This window comes from Triturus cristatus, chromosome 8 (assembly GCF_964204655.1).
Source record: "Triturus cristatus chromosome 8, aTriCri1.1, whole genome shotgun sequence".
In the NCBI taxonomy this organism is placed as follows: domain Eukaryota; kingdom Metazoa; phylum Chordata; class Amphibia; order Caudata; family Salamandridae; genus Triturus; species Triturus cristatus.
Window position 1 is genome coordinate 49,088,476 of NC_140591.1, and position 17,545 is coordinate 49,106,020.

Here is a 17,545-nt window from a genome sequence, read left to right on the forward strand (position 1 = left end):
GGAAAGACAATTTCTTGGCATGTTTCATCACATGTTGAGCTACAGCATTTTTAAATCAGTCAGATATTAAATTGGTTTTAATATGCTTTTGCAATATAATGCTCATTGCTTTTTGGTGTATTTAATTTAGCACTATCACTTTTATGCATCATGTCTTTAACCATAGTATCTCTTCCGTATGAAGAAAACAGGATACCAAAGATTTCGGCTGTTGCTAGGAAAGGTGATGACATTCTTTCAAGGCTACACTGTTCTGCATCCACACTCATTAACAAAGGAATTTATTGATTTTTCGCTTTGATTTACACAGCCACTGAGGTAATGGCGCAGCGGCCAGGGTGCCTGACTCCGGACCACAGGGTTCACAGTTCGATTCCCGGCGGCAGGATGCCCAGCTCCATGTGACTCTGGGCAATAGCTCGCTTAATCTTCCCGATGGCCCACAGTGCCGGGACACCTCTCCAGAGGTAGCTGTGCGCTTTACAAATGCTGGTATTTCATTTATTTCATACATAACATTACACGACAACACAATATGACAATTACCGCATTTGTCACAAATATAAAGCTGTTGAGGGGCGCCTTTACGGACTACTGCAGTACTATACAACACTACTAACATAATTTGTAACTTTTTTGCATCTTTCAAGTGCCAATTGAAACTACTGGGCAGATCGATGGGGCTTATAACATTATCATATTCACTTTAGGTGTGAGCGTTGGGTTCGGACTAATTATGGTTATGTGGGGGAAGAAATTAGGGGACTGTATGATCGCGTAGGTACATGGGTATAACTAGGCTGCGCATTCGTCCTAGTTAGTGAGGAGGGGGTGAGATGGCAGGGTGGAGGAGGGAGAACGAAGCAGAGTGGTGCCGCTATGATTGATAATGACAGGAAAAGGAAGGCAACTACCGTTAAGTGTTGGATTGATCCTGTGAGGACCTTGAGACAAGTGTGGCAACGTGCAGTTTTAATTCAGGGGAACTGACCTAACAGATTAGGATCAGTAACATTAAATTTCCTCAGAAAATCCCACACTCGATTTTATAATCTCACCTGTTTAATAGTGTAGATGGAATAGATTTTCACTTGTTTTATTCTGATCATAACGATTCAAACTAAAGATTGCCGAATTTTGTATCATGTTAGACATTTGAGAATGTTAAACCATCCATTGTGCCACAAAACTGTAGAACAAAAAGCACCAAACATAACCATGCTGTTATGCTATGTTACGTTATGTTATGAAGATCTGTACGGTGCAGCTTATCAGCTGTGAGGCTATCCAGGCGCAGGAGGAGAAGCGTAGGTCTGAAGGTGCTCCTAGTTGAACATCAAGGTCTTCAGCTTCTTGCAGTAGTTGGGGAGTGTAGTGATGGTCCTGATATGTAGAGGGTGCTCGTTCCACCTTTTGGCTACAATGAAGCAAACAGCACAACCTCCTATCTTGCTTTTGCAGATGTAGGGAATTTGTGTAAAGGTGAGAGAAGTATAGCACAGATGTCTGAAGGGTTGATAGAGATGGAGTCCGTTGAGTCCGTTAAGGTAGGTCCTGTGTTGTGAGGGGCTTTGTAGACGTGGATGAGAAGCCTGAATATGCAGCATTTCTGGATGGGTAGACAATGCAGTTACGCGATGTAGAGCATAATGTGTGCGCTTCTGGGGAGGTCTATGGTGAGTCTAACGGCAGTGGTCTTGATTTGTACTCTGTGCGTGAGTTGGCCAGAGATGCAGACATATGGTGCGTTGCCTGGTTTACTGTGTGTCTAACGTGCGTGGGGAGCCATTAGAAGGTTTTGCAAAGCATTCTGAGAATGTGGCAGCAGGATGCGATCACAGCATTGACTTGTTTGTTCAGTGAAAGCTTATCATCAAGGATGATGCAGAGGTTTGTGATGTGGTCTGTGCGGGTGGGCATAGAACCCAGGTCAGGTGGCCACTAGGTCTCCTTATTTCCAAAGATCAGGATCTCTGTTTTATCTGTGGTGAGTCGGAGGTAGTTGTCTTAGTCGAACGTAACTGATAAAGGAAATGATGTACACTGTAGTCCTCATACAGTATTAACAAGGAAGGGACTGTATTGGATAAGTACTATATCTCGTGTCATAATCACATTTCTGATGTACATGTGCTTACCATAGGCATGCACTTCCTGACAACACATCAATAGACTTTCATTCAATGGAGGCCAATTATTTTTTGGTGGACAGGTCACCAGTGGGGTGGAAGCCCAGTCTCTACCAGTCAGCCATCCTCCCATAATTAGAGATTCCCGCTATACCAGCATGTTTTTTCTTTCACAGATACCATGTAAAGATTTATTTCAGCAAAAGAGGAAGGCAATGACCTCAACATGCAATGAAGCCATAGCAAATTTTGCCTGCCCAACTCTGCTATGCCTCACATTGTAGACTGGGTCTAAGCTTAGGTGGCATGGTGTTCAAAATAATGATGGACTGTGATGCGGTCCCATGTAATTACCAGTGGTTGAGATTAATTCAAGCATTCCATCAATAACTTTTTTTGTCATTTCACATTGCAGAAGTTTGCAGGAAAAACATACGTCAGAAGGACCATGATAAATAGGCTGCGCATCTGTATATTCACTCTCCTTACCACAAAAGGTACAACCTCTAGGTATTAGGAAGGTCAGTAATGGAATTTTAGTAATAAACGAACTAATACGCTTTTTTTAAAAAAACAAAAAGGGGGTCTTGTTGACAATGAAGGTTTATTGAGCATCCAAAGTTGTGAATGTATGTTGTTTTAAATTTTCTTATGTTAATGAGATGGTGTAGCAGAAATATGTTTTCTGGATTACATTATTTTCACATAGAAAAGCTTCATATCCGGTCAGAATTTTATGAATTGTTAAAATGATAATTTCACAGCGAAGCATTTTTTACCCATTGAAGGAGAAGATGTTAAATCCACTATGGATATATTAATGAAATATAAAAAAAAACTCCAGCATTGAAGGCAACTAACTTTTTATTCTTCCGATTGTTTTTTTCTCAAATGAACAGAATTCAGCATCAAGGAGATATTTATGGCAACATGTTTATTTTTTGTACCTCATAGGCCATTACAGGAAAGACAAAATCTCTTTGAATGACTTAATATATTCTGAGCTAGAGCATTTTAAATCTGGCAGACATTAAATCGGTTTGAATATCTTTTTGCATCATATTACTCACTGCTTTTTTGGTCTATTTAATTTCGTACTATAGATTTTGCTTTTACTCATCATCATGTCTGTGTATTCTCTGGTGTTGGAGTAAGCATGGCTAGCATATTAATATCATCTCATATGTAGTGCCGTAAAGGGCCTCACTCCTCTTTGTGTCACTCTTCTTTGTGCCAGATGGTGATTTTGTAGAAAATCTTTACTCACGTATAATGCAGAGAACTGGCCACATCCTGTATGGATTCCTTTGTGCACTAGATCGGACACTTGTGTAAAGCTTGTAAACTCTCGGTGTAGTAATTTGGCCTCCTTCTCATGCTTTATTAGGTGCTGAATAAGGTGTGCCTTTTGAGTAAAGCTCTTCTCACATATGGTGCATTGATAGGGTTTCAACCCTGCGTGAATTCTTTGATGCATTCGAAGATTTGACTTATGAGTAAAGCTCTTCTGACACTCTGTGCAGTGAAAGGGCCTCTCTCCTGTGTGTGACTTTGCTTGAGACTAAAGCTTTTCTCACACTCAGTGCAGTTAAATGGCCTCTCACCAGTGTGGATTCTTTGATGATATCGAAGATGTGACATATCATTAAAACTTTTATCACACTCAGTGCAGTGAAAAGGCATCTCTCCCGTGTGTATTCGTTGATGGACTAGAAGATATGAGTTTCTAGTAAATTTCTTCTCACATACAGCACACTGAAAAGGCTTCACTCCTGAGTGGATTCTTTGATGTGTTCTAAGAATTGACTTTTTAATAAAGCTTTCTCCACACTCGGTACAGTGATAGGTCTTCACTCCTGTGTGAATTTTTAGATGATCCAGAACATCTGAATTTTCTGCATAGTTCTTCTTGCATTCACTGTATTGGTAAGGGGGCCTCTCTCCTGAGTGTGTCCTTTGATGGTCTAAAAGATTTTGTTCTTGAGTAAATCTTTTATCACACTCTGTGCAGTGATACGGCCTGGTCTCTGTGTGCATTCTTCTGGGATTTAAAAGATGTTCCTTCCGAGTAAATTTTTTCTCACACACAATACAGTGAAAGGGCCTCACTCCTGTATGTAACATTTGGTGCCTTGGTAGATTTGATATTTCAGAAAACCTCTTTTCACACTCACAGATGGTGTAAGGTGTTGATTCTGAAGGAGATTTTTCATGCACCACAAGAAGTGCCTTCTTGTTAAAATTCTTCTCACACTCATTGAATGCGAAGCATCTCTCAGTCTTGTACACACTTTGGTATTTTGTTAATGAGCGTATCTGGGACTCTTTCTTGGAGGTCTCGGACACTAAAGAGTGAAAAGAAAAGCAAAAAGTATATACTGTAAATTATTACAAAGTAAAAACAGACAAAAGACTGAGGTTAGCTAGCAAAGAGAATTGCTGCCACTTAATATATTACCTGTAATAAAATTGTTCCTAAAATACTCAAATTGGCTTTGGAAGTAGTGCTTACTCACCTGGCCATTAGTGACCTACTCTATGGCTTTCACCCAGTGGATCCAATATTGTCCTGGGTGAATGGCAACCAAATAGGAAGTTGTGTGCTTGACAAAATAGTCATTTGCCCCAGGTCAACTTCGGGTTATCGTTCTACTCAGGATGGGACAGCTTGCACACATTTGGTTTCTGGGGGCCTTAGGACAGCTTCCCTCGCGATGGTGGTCTGACCATCGCCACACTGAGTGCCCGCCCACGATATTAGAAGTGTGGTATCGGACTGCCACAGGACTGCTGGATCCAGGATCTTGCTGTGGTGGCACAGAGTTCAGAAGCAATAATATGCAGGTGGTGCCACTGCAGCACTCCCTAGCATATAAGAAGTAGTCTGTCCCCCGCCCTTTTCATGGTGGTGAGCTTGTGGCCCTGGTGGTGCATGCAGAGGGGCACATGTTGTGCCCCCCTGTTCCTGCACAGTGTGGCACACACAACATGGTGCATGCCACACCATGCAGGAACGTGAAGTTGGTGCTCTCACGGCGGTGGTCTGCATGTTAGGCTCTCCCATGAGCCTAACAGACCACTGCTGTGAGACCGCCGTAGCACCACCCACCATGGATTACACACTTAATCCGGTGGGAGGGTGCATTAGTCGTCCTCCTGTGGAAGGCGCAGTGGGGGCGACGCAAGAGGTCCACCAAATTCATAATAAGGGCCTAAGTCCTGTCTTGTAGTTCCTATATACCCTATACAGGATCTGCGCGTTCGGATAACAAATTAGTGGCAGACTGGTTCTGAGTACCCCCACAGGATATGTTAGCCTGTTTGCATCAGATAGCTCACAGTGCCACTATAATCTCCTCTTATCGGGGAGAGAATAGTTTCTGGCAACCTCAGAACATGACAACCCTGATCCCTCAGGATCGTGGAAACAGTATACTACCTTTCGCTCAGTCACTTGTGCTCACTTAGTTTGTCTCAGAGGTACACAGAATAAACATACTGGGCGTTTGTCAATAAGAATTTATTGAACAGTTGTTAGTCTAGTGTAAAATAGATGAGCTGTAACAACCATTAGACAGCAGCAGAGATATATGATTAGTAGTACTATGAAAGTGAAAGGATGGTACAATTCTACCATTTTGTAGTAATCATGAATATATACAAGTACATAAAACATATGATAAAAAGTGCATACTTCTACAATGCCTCCCTAACTAGATGTACCTAAATGTACCTAGCATCTATGTAGGAGTTATGCCAAAAATCCCTCTAGGATCTTGTCAACCCCATTACCTGAGAATGAGAGAATATGGGACCCGTCCTAGTCTCCAGTTGGACACCCTGCGAGGGATGTTAAACTACTGCGAGCTGGAGTGTCTGCATGCAGGAACCTCAGCGTCTCTGGTCAGTGTGTCAGCCGGGAAGTCACGGTCTCCTCTGTCTGTCTAAGCAAAACATAATGTATATATACCCACAGGTCTCCTACCTTGCTGTGTTATTGTGTCGGCCTAAAGGATGACCTCGGGCCTGAACTTTATACAGAGATATTATACAGGAGATGGTAGTCCTGCTGTGCTTCCAAGAAACCTCATGCATGATGTATTAGATTCGAACTAGGGAAAAATCTGCGTTCTGAATGCAGTGTCGTATCTAGGTAAAAGGTCAGGGCCCAAGAACAGTTATGTATGTAACGTACGGAAGAATATAGGTGAAAGGTGGCGATGTTACCTGCGCCTATACAAGGTACCTAAATGGAATACAACACCCACTCCTCTTCCGACTGGAAGGCATATGTAACTTATTACCGTACTACCAGCCTAACTAGATATAGGTATGCTCAAAGTTCATAAAACATTTGTTTTACTGAAATGTTTAAAAACTTCTTTAAACATTTTAAAAAATGATAAAATGTTAAAAGAAAAATGTTTGCAAGCTATAGCTCTAAAAGTGTCCGTTGATATAGTCGGAAGCATTGCATGCCCAATAAATTAAAGGAATGTCAATTTTGTTTTGAGTTCCAAATTTGAGCTGGTTTTTAAAAAGGGCGCATTTCTTCTAGCACACGACGAGTCAAATGAGTCAATTGTTTATGTGTCCTGGCTGGTAGACGCAACATTTTTGTTGCTTGCTTCTGCAGTAGACGGCCCCTGTAGCACCTTGCAAAGTACGACAATTGAGCACAGATGATGTTCCACGCTGTCTGCAGTCGGTGCTGGGGCAGCCTGTGCGCCGTTCAAAGCCTGGGTGTCAGTGGAGCAGCCTGTGTCCATACCAGCCGGTGCAGTTACTACCTGCGGTGGCTCAAGGAATGCCCCCATCAACATTGGAATACGCTTAGGACACTGCATGACATGGGCTGCTATTGGGTCCAGTAGAGCATTCACGTCCGGTTGCGCACATGATGGGGGTGTCAAACAAATGTCTAACACATATTCTCCGCAAAACAGGCATCGGAGGACAGTTAAGATGCAGTCCATCCAGACTGGTCAAAATGACAGGAACCAAGATGCACTTAGTTCTCTTAGGCGAGGCGTGTCTAGATGTTGTACCACACGGCCATGATATTTCCGCCCCAGGAGTACTTTTTCCATCTCCTTGGTGACTGGGACGTCCATTGCGTAGTGGATAGAAGATAATCAGGATACCTGCTATTAGAAACCGGATTAGCGGAAGTCCTCCAAAGATGCTTCCGAATACAGAGTGTATGAAGTTTGGTATAACTCTAAGTACCATTTGAAAGGTGCTTAGAGGTCCAGAACCTATGGTCTTAAATAGGTGAGGTAAGCCTGTCGTATCAGACATGTTAAATATACGATTTACCATTTCTACAAAATGGAAAGGGCAATATGTATGGATAAGCGCCTGTATCTCTGCCGAAGACAATGCGAACTGGAGATCAAAAGTATCTTGAGCGGAGGTTAAGGGCACAGACTTTTGTAAAAGCATGGCTTTCATTCTGCTTAGAGTAACAAACCACATTAGAGAAACATTCAGTGAAGGCCATAACGGCGCCTCCCTGACTATGTGTGTCGGTGGAAACAATACTTGCATACAACAAGTAACCCTGGAGCTCACGGTTACCAGATATGCGATGCCTGGGAGCATTCCACAGCAGCCTTGACTGTTCAGCATAAAGTAAGTCCCATTTGAAAGTAGCCCGAATGCTAGAGTAAGCACTGCAGCTGGGGCACCCCTCAGATGATATGTCAGGATATAATGCTGCATGGGGCTTGTAATGGTTCTGTAGCAAACTTGTCCTGCGAGTGATCCACTTAAAATGTTCTCACAGTTTGTACCACTTAGAAACACTTCTCGAGCCCCACTCTGGCAGCGGAATCTGTATGGTAATTCCCATGATTCCTTAATGTATTCCTTACCCATGTTTTCATATTTGCCTGCCTGCTTTTGTTCAAGGCAATACTGAAAAGTAGTGACCGGTAGTTATGTGACAATGGATTAGCCATTCTGTGGAAGGTGATCCTGCCACTGTAAATGGTAATCTATCCAGTTTTTCGATACGCAGCATTGTATATTTTGCTCCCCTTTGTGCCATTTCTATCTGTTTATCTGTTAGATTGTATTCAGAAAACAGAGACGTACGGTTGATAAAACACCAAGGCACATAGCCTGCACGCAAAGATTGCAGCGTTCAGCTTAACAGAATAGAACGTAATTGAGATTTCCCGTGCTGTAATATGGCTAAATCTTGTTCTAGTATGTCTGTTGCAGAGGATACAATGTTGCCTAAGGAATATATCCTGGAGGTAAATGTTGTTAACCCATTATCTACCACAGCTAATGCGTTTTCTAAGTTTATACGGTCTATTTCTCGTATTCTCTCTGCGGTCTCTTGTAGGGAAATCTTTCAGATTTCATTATAGGCAGCATTAATGCCTGCATATATGAAACGTTTATGACGTTTCCTGGGTCCTAGTAAAAAGTCCCTAACATCCATGTCATGTGAGAGTAAAGATAAGTTTTGTTTCACTTCTGCAAGTGTTGAGGTTTATAGCCAACCGAGGCACAACTTCCCAACACTATAAGATGTCACTACCCCTGGACGTTCTCTCTGTACATAACGTGGGTTTGGCCTATGGTTACTGAGTCCCTCGGTGAAGTTCAGGAATCGCTTATGTATTAACTAAAAAACCCAAAGGTCTATTCAACTACTACTAGTCTTAAAAAAGTCCAAAATAAAGACTGCTGAATGTTGTATCATGTTAGCCATTTGAGAATGTCAAACCATCCATTGTGCCACAAAACGGTAGAACAAAAAGCACCAAACATAACCATGCTGTTATGCTATGTTACACGTTATGTTATGAAGATCTGTACGGTGCAGCTTATCAGCTGTGAGGCTATCCAGGCGCAGGAGGAGAAGCGTAGGTCTGAAGGTGCGAACATCAAGGTCTTCAGCTTCTTGCGGTAGTTGGGGAGTGTAGTGATGGTCCTGATATGTAGAGGGTGCTCGTTCCACCTTTTGGCTACAATGAAGCAAACAGCACAACCTCCTATCTTGCTTTTGCAGATGTAGGGAATTTGTGCAAAGGTGAGAGAAGTATAGCACAGATGTCTGAATGGTTGATAGAGATGGAGTCCGTTAAGGTAGGTCCTGTGTCGTGAGGGGCTTTGTAGACGTGGATGAGAAGCCTGAATATGCAGCATTTCTGGATGGGTAGACAATGCAGTTACGCGATGTAGAGCATAATGTGTGCGCTTCTGGGGAGGTCTATGGTGAGTCTAACGGCAGTGGTCTCGAATTGTACTCTGTGCTCGAGTTGGCCAGAGATGCAGACATATGGTGCATTGCCTGGTTTACTGTGTGTCTAACGTGCGTGGGGAGCCATTAGAAGATTTTGCAAAGCATTCTGAGAATGTGGCAGCAGGATGCGATCACAGCATTGACTTGTTTGTTCAGTGACAGCTTATCATCAAGGATGATGCAGAGGTTTGTGATGTGGTCTGCGCGGGTGGGCATAGAACCCAGGTCAGGTGGCCACTCGGTCTCCTTATTTCCAAAGATCAGGATCTCTGTTTTATCTGTGGTGAGTCGGAGGTAGTTCTCTTAGTCGAACGTAACTGATAAAGTCAATGATGTATACTGTAGTCCTCATACAGTAACAAGGAAGGGACTGTATTGGATAAGTACTATATCTCGTGTCATAATCACATTTCTGATGGCCTCATCACTTCCTGACAACACATCAATAGACTTTCATTCAATGGAGGCCAAATAATTTTTGGTGGACAGGTCACCAGTGGGGTGGAAGCCCAGTCTCTACCAGTCAGACATCCTACCATAATTAGAGATTCCCACTATACCAGCATGTTTTTTCTTTCACAGATACCATGTAAAGATTATTTCAGCAAAAGAGGAAGGCAATGACCTCAACATGCAATGAAGCCATAGCGAATTTTGCCTGCCCAACTCTGCTATGCCTCACATTGCAGACTGGGTCTAAGCTTAGGTGGCATGGTGTTCAAAATAATGATGGACTGCGATGCAGTCCCATGTAATTACCAGTGGTTGATATTAAGTCAAGCATTCCATCAATAACTTTTTTTGCCATTTCACATTGCAGACGTTTGCAGGAAAAACATACGTCAAAAGGACCATTATAAATAGGCTGTGCATCTGTATATTCACTCTCCTTACCACAAAAGGTACAACCTCTATGTATTAGGAAGGTCAGTAATGGGATTTTAGTAATAAACGAACTAATAAGCTTTTTTTTAAAAAAACAAAAAGGGGCTCTTGTTGACAATGAAGGTTTATTGAGCATCCAAAGTTGTGAATGTATGTTGTTTTAAGTTTTCTTATGTTAATGAGATGGTGTAGCAGAAATATGTTTTCTGGATTACATTTTCACATAGAAAAGGCTTCATATCCGGTCAGAATTTTATAAATTGTTAAAATGATAATTTCACATCGAAGCTTTTTTTACCCATTGAAGGAGAAAGATGTTAAATCCACTATGGATATATTAATGAAATATAAAAAAAAAACTCCAGCATTGAAGGGAACTTTTTATTCTTCCGATTGTTTTTTTTTTCAAATGAACAGAATTCAGCATCAAGGAGATATTTATAGCAACATGTTTATTTTTTGTACCTCATAGGCCATCATAGGAAAGACAAAATCTCTTTGAATGTCTTAATATATTCTGAGCTAGAGCATTTTAAATCTGGCAGACATTAAATCGGTTTGAATATCTTTTTGCATCATATTACTCACTGCTTTTTTGGTCTATTTAATTTCATACTACAGATTTTGATTTTATTCATCATGTCTGTGTATTCTCTGGTGTTGGAGTAAGCATGGCTAGCATATTAATATCATCTCATATGTAGTACAGTAAAGGGACTCACTCCTCTTTGTGTCACTCTTCTTTGTGCCAGATGGTGATTTTGTAGAAAATCTTTACTCACGTATAATGCAGAGAACTGGCCACATCCTGTATGGATTCCTTTGTGCACTAGATCGGACACTTGTGTAAAGCTTGTTCACTCTCGGTGTAGTAATTTGGCCTCCTTCTCGTGCGTTATTAGGTGCTGAATAAGGTGTGCCTTTTGAGTAAAGCTCTTCTGACATATGGTGCATTGATAGGGTTTCAACCCTGTGTGAATTCTTTGATGCATTCGAAGATTTGACTTATGAGTAAAGCTCTTCTGACACTCTGCGCAGTGAAAGGGCCTCTCTCCTGTGTGTGTTCTTTGGTGGTCTAGAAGACTTTGCTTGAGACTAAAGCTTTTCTCACACTCAGTGCAGTTAAATGGCCTCTCACCAGTGTGGATTCTTTGATGATATCGAAGATGTGACATATCATTAAAGCTTTTATCACACTCAGTGCAGTGAAAAGGCATCTCTCCCGTGTGTATTCGTTGATGGACTAGAAGATATGAGCTTCTAGTAAATTTCTTCTCACATACAGCACACTGAAAAGGCTTCACTCCTGAGTGGATTCTTTGATGTGTTCTAAGAATTGACTTTTTAATAAAGCTTTCTCCACACTCGGTACAGTGATAGGCCTTCACTCCTCTGTGAATTTTAAGATGATCCAGAAGATCTGAATTTTCTGCATAGTTCTTCTTGCATTCACTGTATTGGTAAGGGGGCTTCGCTCCTGAGTGTGTCCTTTGATGGTCTAAAAGATTTTGCTCTTGAGTAAATCTTTTATCACACTCTGTGCAGTGATATGGCCTGGTCTCTGTGTGGATTCTTCTGTGATTTAAAAGATGTTCCTTCCGAGTAAATCTTTTCTCACACACAATACAGTGAAAGGGCCTCACTCCTGTATGTAACATTTGGTGCCTTGGTAGATTTGACATTTTAGAAAACCTCTTTTCACACTCACTGATGGTGTAAGGTGTTGATTCTGAAGGAGATTTTTCATGCACCACAAGAAGTGCCTTCTTGTTAAAATTCTTCTCACACTCATTGAATGCGAAGCATCTCTCAGTCTTGTACACACTTTGGTATTTTGTTAATGAGCATATCTGGGACTCTTTCTTGGAAGTCTCGGACACTAAAGAGTGAAAAGAAAAGCAAAAAGTATATACTGTAAATTATTACAAAGTAAAAACAGACAAAAGACGGAGGTTAGCTAGCAAAGAGAATTGCTGCCCCTTAATACATTACCTGTAATAAAATTGTTCCTAAAATACTCAAATTGGCTTTGGAAGTAGTGCTTACTCACCTGGCCATTAGTGACCTACTCTATGGCTTTCACCCAGTGGATCCAATATTGTCCTGGGTGAATGGCAGCCAAATAGGAAGTTGTGTGCTTGACAAAATAGTCATTTGCCCCAGGTCAACTTCGGGTTATCGTTCTACTCGGGATGGGACAGCCTGCAGACATTTGGTTTCTGGGGGCCTTAGGACAGCTTCACTCGCAATGGTGGTCTGAACATCGCCACACTGCGTGCCCGCCTGCGATATTAGAAGTGTGGTATCGGACTGCCACAGGACTGCTGGATCCAGGATCTTGCTGCGGTGGCACAGAGTTCAGGGGCAATAACATGCAGGTGGTGCCACTGCAGCACTCACTAGCATATAGGAAGTAGTCTGTCCCCCGCCCTTTTCATGGTGGTGAGCTTGTGGCCCTGGTGGTGCATGCAGAGGGGCACATGTTGTGCCCCCCTGTTCCTGCACAGTGTGGCACACACAACATGGTGCATGCCACACCATGCAGGAACGTGAAGTTGGTGCTCTCACGGCGGTGGTCTGCATGTTAGGCTCTCCCATGAGCCTAACAGACCGCTGCTGTGAGACCGCCGTAGCACCACCCACCATGGATTACACACTTAATCCGGTGGGAGGGTGCACCACAGCATTAGTCGTCCTCCTGTGGAAGGCGCAGTGGGGGCGACGCAAGAGGTCCACCAAATTCATAATAAGGGCCTAAGTCCTGTCTTGTAGTTCCTATATACCCTATACAGGACCTGCGCGTTCGCATAACAAACCGTGGAATTAGTGGCAGACTGGTTCTGAGTACCCCACAGGATATGTTAGCCTGTTTGCATCAGCTAGCTCACAGTGCCACTATAATCTCCTCATTTTGTTCTGCTATAAATACTGTTTTATATTCACTCACTCACATTGCACTGCACCCTTTTCTTATTCCCACTTAACACTATTAGATAGGACTTTTTGGAGTCTGTATACACCTGTTACTTTTTCCTAGGTCTCACTTCCAGACCCCCTTCATGACGAATTCCACTGATTGAGCCCTCTAAGATCAAGAGGGCGTGTGGATGGAAGGATGGAAACCCAGATGATAAGTCTGATCAAGTTCTTGTGTTTGATGGGATTCCAACCACTCAGAAGGGTTCTCTCTTTCCTTAGCTAGTAATCCTCTGATATTAGCTAGTAATTCTTAGTCTTTATTTTGGACTTTAAGACTAGTAGTAGTTGAATAGACCTTTGGGTTTTTTGGTAAATACAATTGTTGAGCTTCGGGACTGAACCCTCATTAGGTCTTTAATTCCCTTAGACCAGATCTTCAAACTTTTGTAGGTTGAGGCCCCCCCCAGCTGATGTTTTTTAGATGTTGGGCCCCTCACCACCTGACAGAAATTTCTGGAATCTGGTTTACTACATAAATCGACCGCCACGCGCATATCCAGGGCCATATCCAGCAAATAATGTTTAAAGCAATAAGAGTGTTTAGTAAACTACAGGTTTGTTAGTGGGTGTGGTGAAATGACAGAGGCTTATTACACAGCTTAAAGCACCATTTTCCAAGATAAAATGTGCGCAAATTGTTTTTACTAGGATGATTTGTTTTACCCATGACATAGATTGATTATAACACCACCAACATAAATGTGACGGGTGTGCCTGTTTTTCGCCACAGAGACGGTCAATCTGTGGATGGATTTTTGCTACTGCAATCCCCATGTTGTGCTCCACATCCAGTCTTGAACAGTACTTAGTCTTTAATACTGCAAGTGCTGTGAACCCAATCTCACATAAATAGAACGAGCTGAAAGGCAAGAGAGTTTTGATAGCAGTTTCTCTCAAAGCTGAATATTTTGCAGACATTTTCAGCCAAAACAGGGACTCAAAGGGAGACAGTGTGGTCAGATTTTTCGAGCACTCCCTAGCTCAGAGCTGGTACACGAGAAACAATTCTTCTCTAGAAATCATTATAATGGGCTAATTGCCCACTAACCAGTTATGGATCCGAAGAGAAAGTTGAAAGTCCACAGAGAGGGCGCTGAACGAAAACCTAATTGAGAATTCCTTAGTTGTGTTACAATAAGTTGCTTCCCTGAAGCAGTGAGGGTTTAGGACACGTCGGGCTTCTGTTTTAAAAAAAAAAAAATAGAACTAATCATAAATTAATGATGTTGTCTATTTTACTTCAGAGCAATGTTGTCTGACAGATTTTGTGGTGGCAGGGATATGTTAAGGATTTTGGTTGCTCTGGGCTAAAAATATTTTGGGGGCCCCTGTTCAGTACAGCTTTGAGTTTAAATGATTTGCTTTCAGCTCTGCCATACCCTCTTTAGCCAGGCTACTAATTGTGCACAGGCACTATGGTTGAAATTCTAAAAGTGTTTACATCTAATATTCAGAGATTGTGATGTCTTTTCACTGTTGTAACAAAGCAGCAGCCCACTAATTTTACAGCGAATAATATCTGTGATATCCTCCAATTTCTCAAATGTGAGGACCCGCTTGGTTTTAAAATAAACTTTTTAATGGTTGTTGCATGAAACAAACAAATTTCACTGCAAATAGGAATAGACTCGCCCTGATCAATTACATTAAAAATAAATGAAACAAAACATTATTTACAAGAATCTGTTTAGGAATTATTCCAGGCCATCATGGCAAAACCAGAGCGGTCTCCATCAAGGGGCACCCTGGAAGGTTGGATTGCAGTGCATGTAAATGTGTCCTTTTGTAATTTAGGACGAAAACCTTGATAGGGCACGACATGCCCATACTAGAGTACAGAGGCGCAACTAGACCCGAACTACGGGTGGGGTCTAACACACCCAGCCAGGGCTGGCCCTAGCACTTGTAGCACACAGTGAACCAGTCTTTTTTGGCACCCCTCCCCCATTTCCACCTTCTCCATGAATTCCCTCACTACCACTTAGCAACGATGCACCTCATCTCTGTATAGTACCTTTCTGGCAAACATTTCATTTGTTTTATAGCACTACTCATTGTTTACTCACACTCAGTAATTTGATCTGCATGGTACACGTTCTTTGTAGCAGGCACATTTAACCTCTGCGCTGTGTGGGTGGCAGGAGTGCCCATGTGAGTGCACAGTGATCCATGTAACAGTGAGAGAGTAGGTTAAGAGGAGTGACTGCAGGGTGAGTGAGGTGACCATATGACTTTGGGTGCGGATGTAAATGCAGAGTGGGGCGAATTAATGTATGGCTAGTGGTGGGCTTATTTGAGTGAGATTGCAGATTGAGCAGTGAGGGGGGGGACAGGTGAGTGAAGTGTCACATGAGTGCAGGCTGAGTAGTGTGCTTGTGTGACTGCAGGGTGAGGTATAGGGTGAACAGTATAAGTGCATAGTGAGTGCAGAGTGATCACTGTGAGTGCAGGGTAAGTGGGTGAATGGTGTGAGTGCATCGGGATCAGTGTGAGTGCATTGTGATCGCTGTGAGTGCAGGGTGAGAGTGAAAGTGAAGGGCGAGAATGAGGAGCGAGTTGTCTGAATGCAGAGTGCATTCCCAGACACTTGAAGTAACTCAGTATGTTATTGACGACAGCGTAGGGTTTTAAATGTGTTAAACTATTGCTATTATAGCAGTAACCAGGGATCAGGGTGGAGGAAATAAATAATGTGCTGATCCTGCAACAAACTCCCAGTCTTGTGATTAGGGTTGCCACCTCATTATTTTGATGTCCCAGGCGGTACAAAAATGAGCAGTCACCTAAAGCTGTATTTCAGCACTTGTCTGTGCATACTTCGAACAGCAAATATAAATAAAAACAACTTTTAATTGGGTTCTAGGACTGGCTGAATGGTCTATGACTGATAATAAAAGGGCAAAAAACGTCAGATTACAAATTAATACATACTTCTTCATTTATAACCATATTTAGAGTCAAGACAAGCAAGCAATATACAGGGGCTCTTTAAACAACACATGGGTGGCAAGCATTTTGCGCACCTGCCTGTGCAGTTTTAAAAGAAACTTTGTCTTCTTTCAGGGTAAAGCTAACCCTCCCAGGAAAGGGTTAATTCATAGAGCTGAAATGCTTCAGCTACAGTGGGAGGCAGGACGTCTCCTCTGCTTAAACTGAAAGCAAAGGAACAGACAGGCATTTCAGCTTCAGTGGGAGGCAAGGAGTCTCCACTGCTATGAAATCAAACGCAAAGTAACAGGACTGTCTGTTTGCCTTCAGTTTCATAGCAGAAGATGAATGTCTGTTACTTGCTATGGGCTTTAGCAGCTGAAGCATTTCAGCTCTATGAATTAATCCCCTCCCGGGACAGTTAACAAGACAAAAGCATGGGCACGGCGTGCCCCATCGATATCCCCTTCAACCATACCGGAGTTCTCTAAGAAGGCTTGCAACGCAGGGAACAAACAAAGGTACGATTAGAGTGGAGTGCCTGCCGCCACCCCCCCCCCCGAGATGGTGTTGGGCCCCCCAGGGGGCGCGCCCCACAGATTGAAGAACTCTGCCTTAGACCCTATACTTTAGTGTTTTTTTTTTTTCCCAGGAATCGCTTATGACAGCTATTTGTGTCTAAGGGCCAAACCACCCACTGTTTCCAATTTGGGTCTGTTCTATTGTACTTTAAGATGTCATCTACTGTAGCCCCTTCTTGTGTAGTTGAATTCTGCCACTCCCCATATGTCGGTGTTGGAAATCTAGGGGTGTTCAGGTCCTTGCTCTTGACTAGTCCAAGAAAGGATGTCTGTTGCACAGTATCATTTAAAAAGATCATCTGCTGTGGAATGAGGCATGCTCTAAATAGTGGCTATGTACCCTGGACTTGCCAGTCCCATGAACCTCAAACTGATTTTAAGTCAATTTCGTCTTTCCATAGGTCGAAAACCCTGTTCAAACAATTGGGGCAAAAAGGAAGCAGAGTAAATCTGTTTAGTGTTTGTCAACATAATTTTCAGTGCTGATGTTAGTGCAACCATATAGTAATAGGAGGCTGGATCTATGGTTTTAAACCCTGAAAAGTATGACAATTTCTGTGCAAACGTTTATGAACTACTTTTTGGTGGTGTTGGGAAATGGTTCCACTGATAGTACTCAAAAACATTCCTAGGTGAAATGGATTTGTGCAGGAAATGATGACCATAATGCTGGTAACAGTACAATGTGTCATAATCTGAAGATACCTCTAACATTTAATCATTAGAAAATGCAGCAGTTTTCTCTAAATTAGACAACATGTTATTAACTGTTTCGGAGTCCC

General features: G+C 42.4%; 1 protein-coding gene across 2 annotated transcripts in view; it reads right to left on the reverse strand.

Annotated features, from left to right (window-relative positions):
• Positions 1 to 3,048: 3,048 nt before the first annotated feature.
• The window catches only part of LOC146800033 (uncharacterized), a 141,362-nt gene continuing 126,865 nt past the window's right edge, over positions 3,049 to 17,545 (reverse strand). Inside the window, exon 9 of one of the 2 annotated variants that reach the window (XM_085620933.1) lies at positions 3,049 to 4,474. In XM_085620933.1, coding sequence (XP_085477059.1) covers positions 3,579 to 4,474 — 896 coding nt within the window. In that variant the 3' untranslated portion in view covers positions 3,049 to 3,578. Of the gene's footprint in view, positions 4,475 to 9,062; positions 12,155 to 17,545 lie in introns of those variants that run through there. The other variant, XM_085620932.1, reaches the window with a different exon arrangement.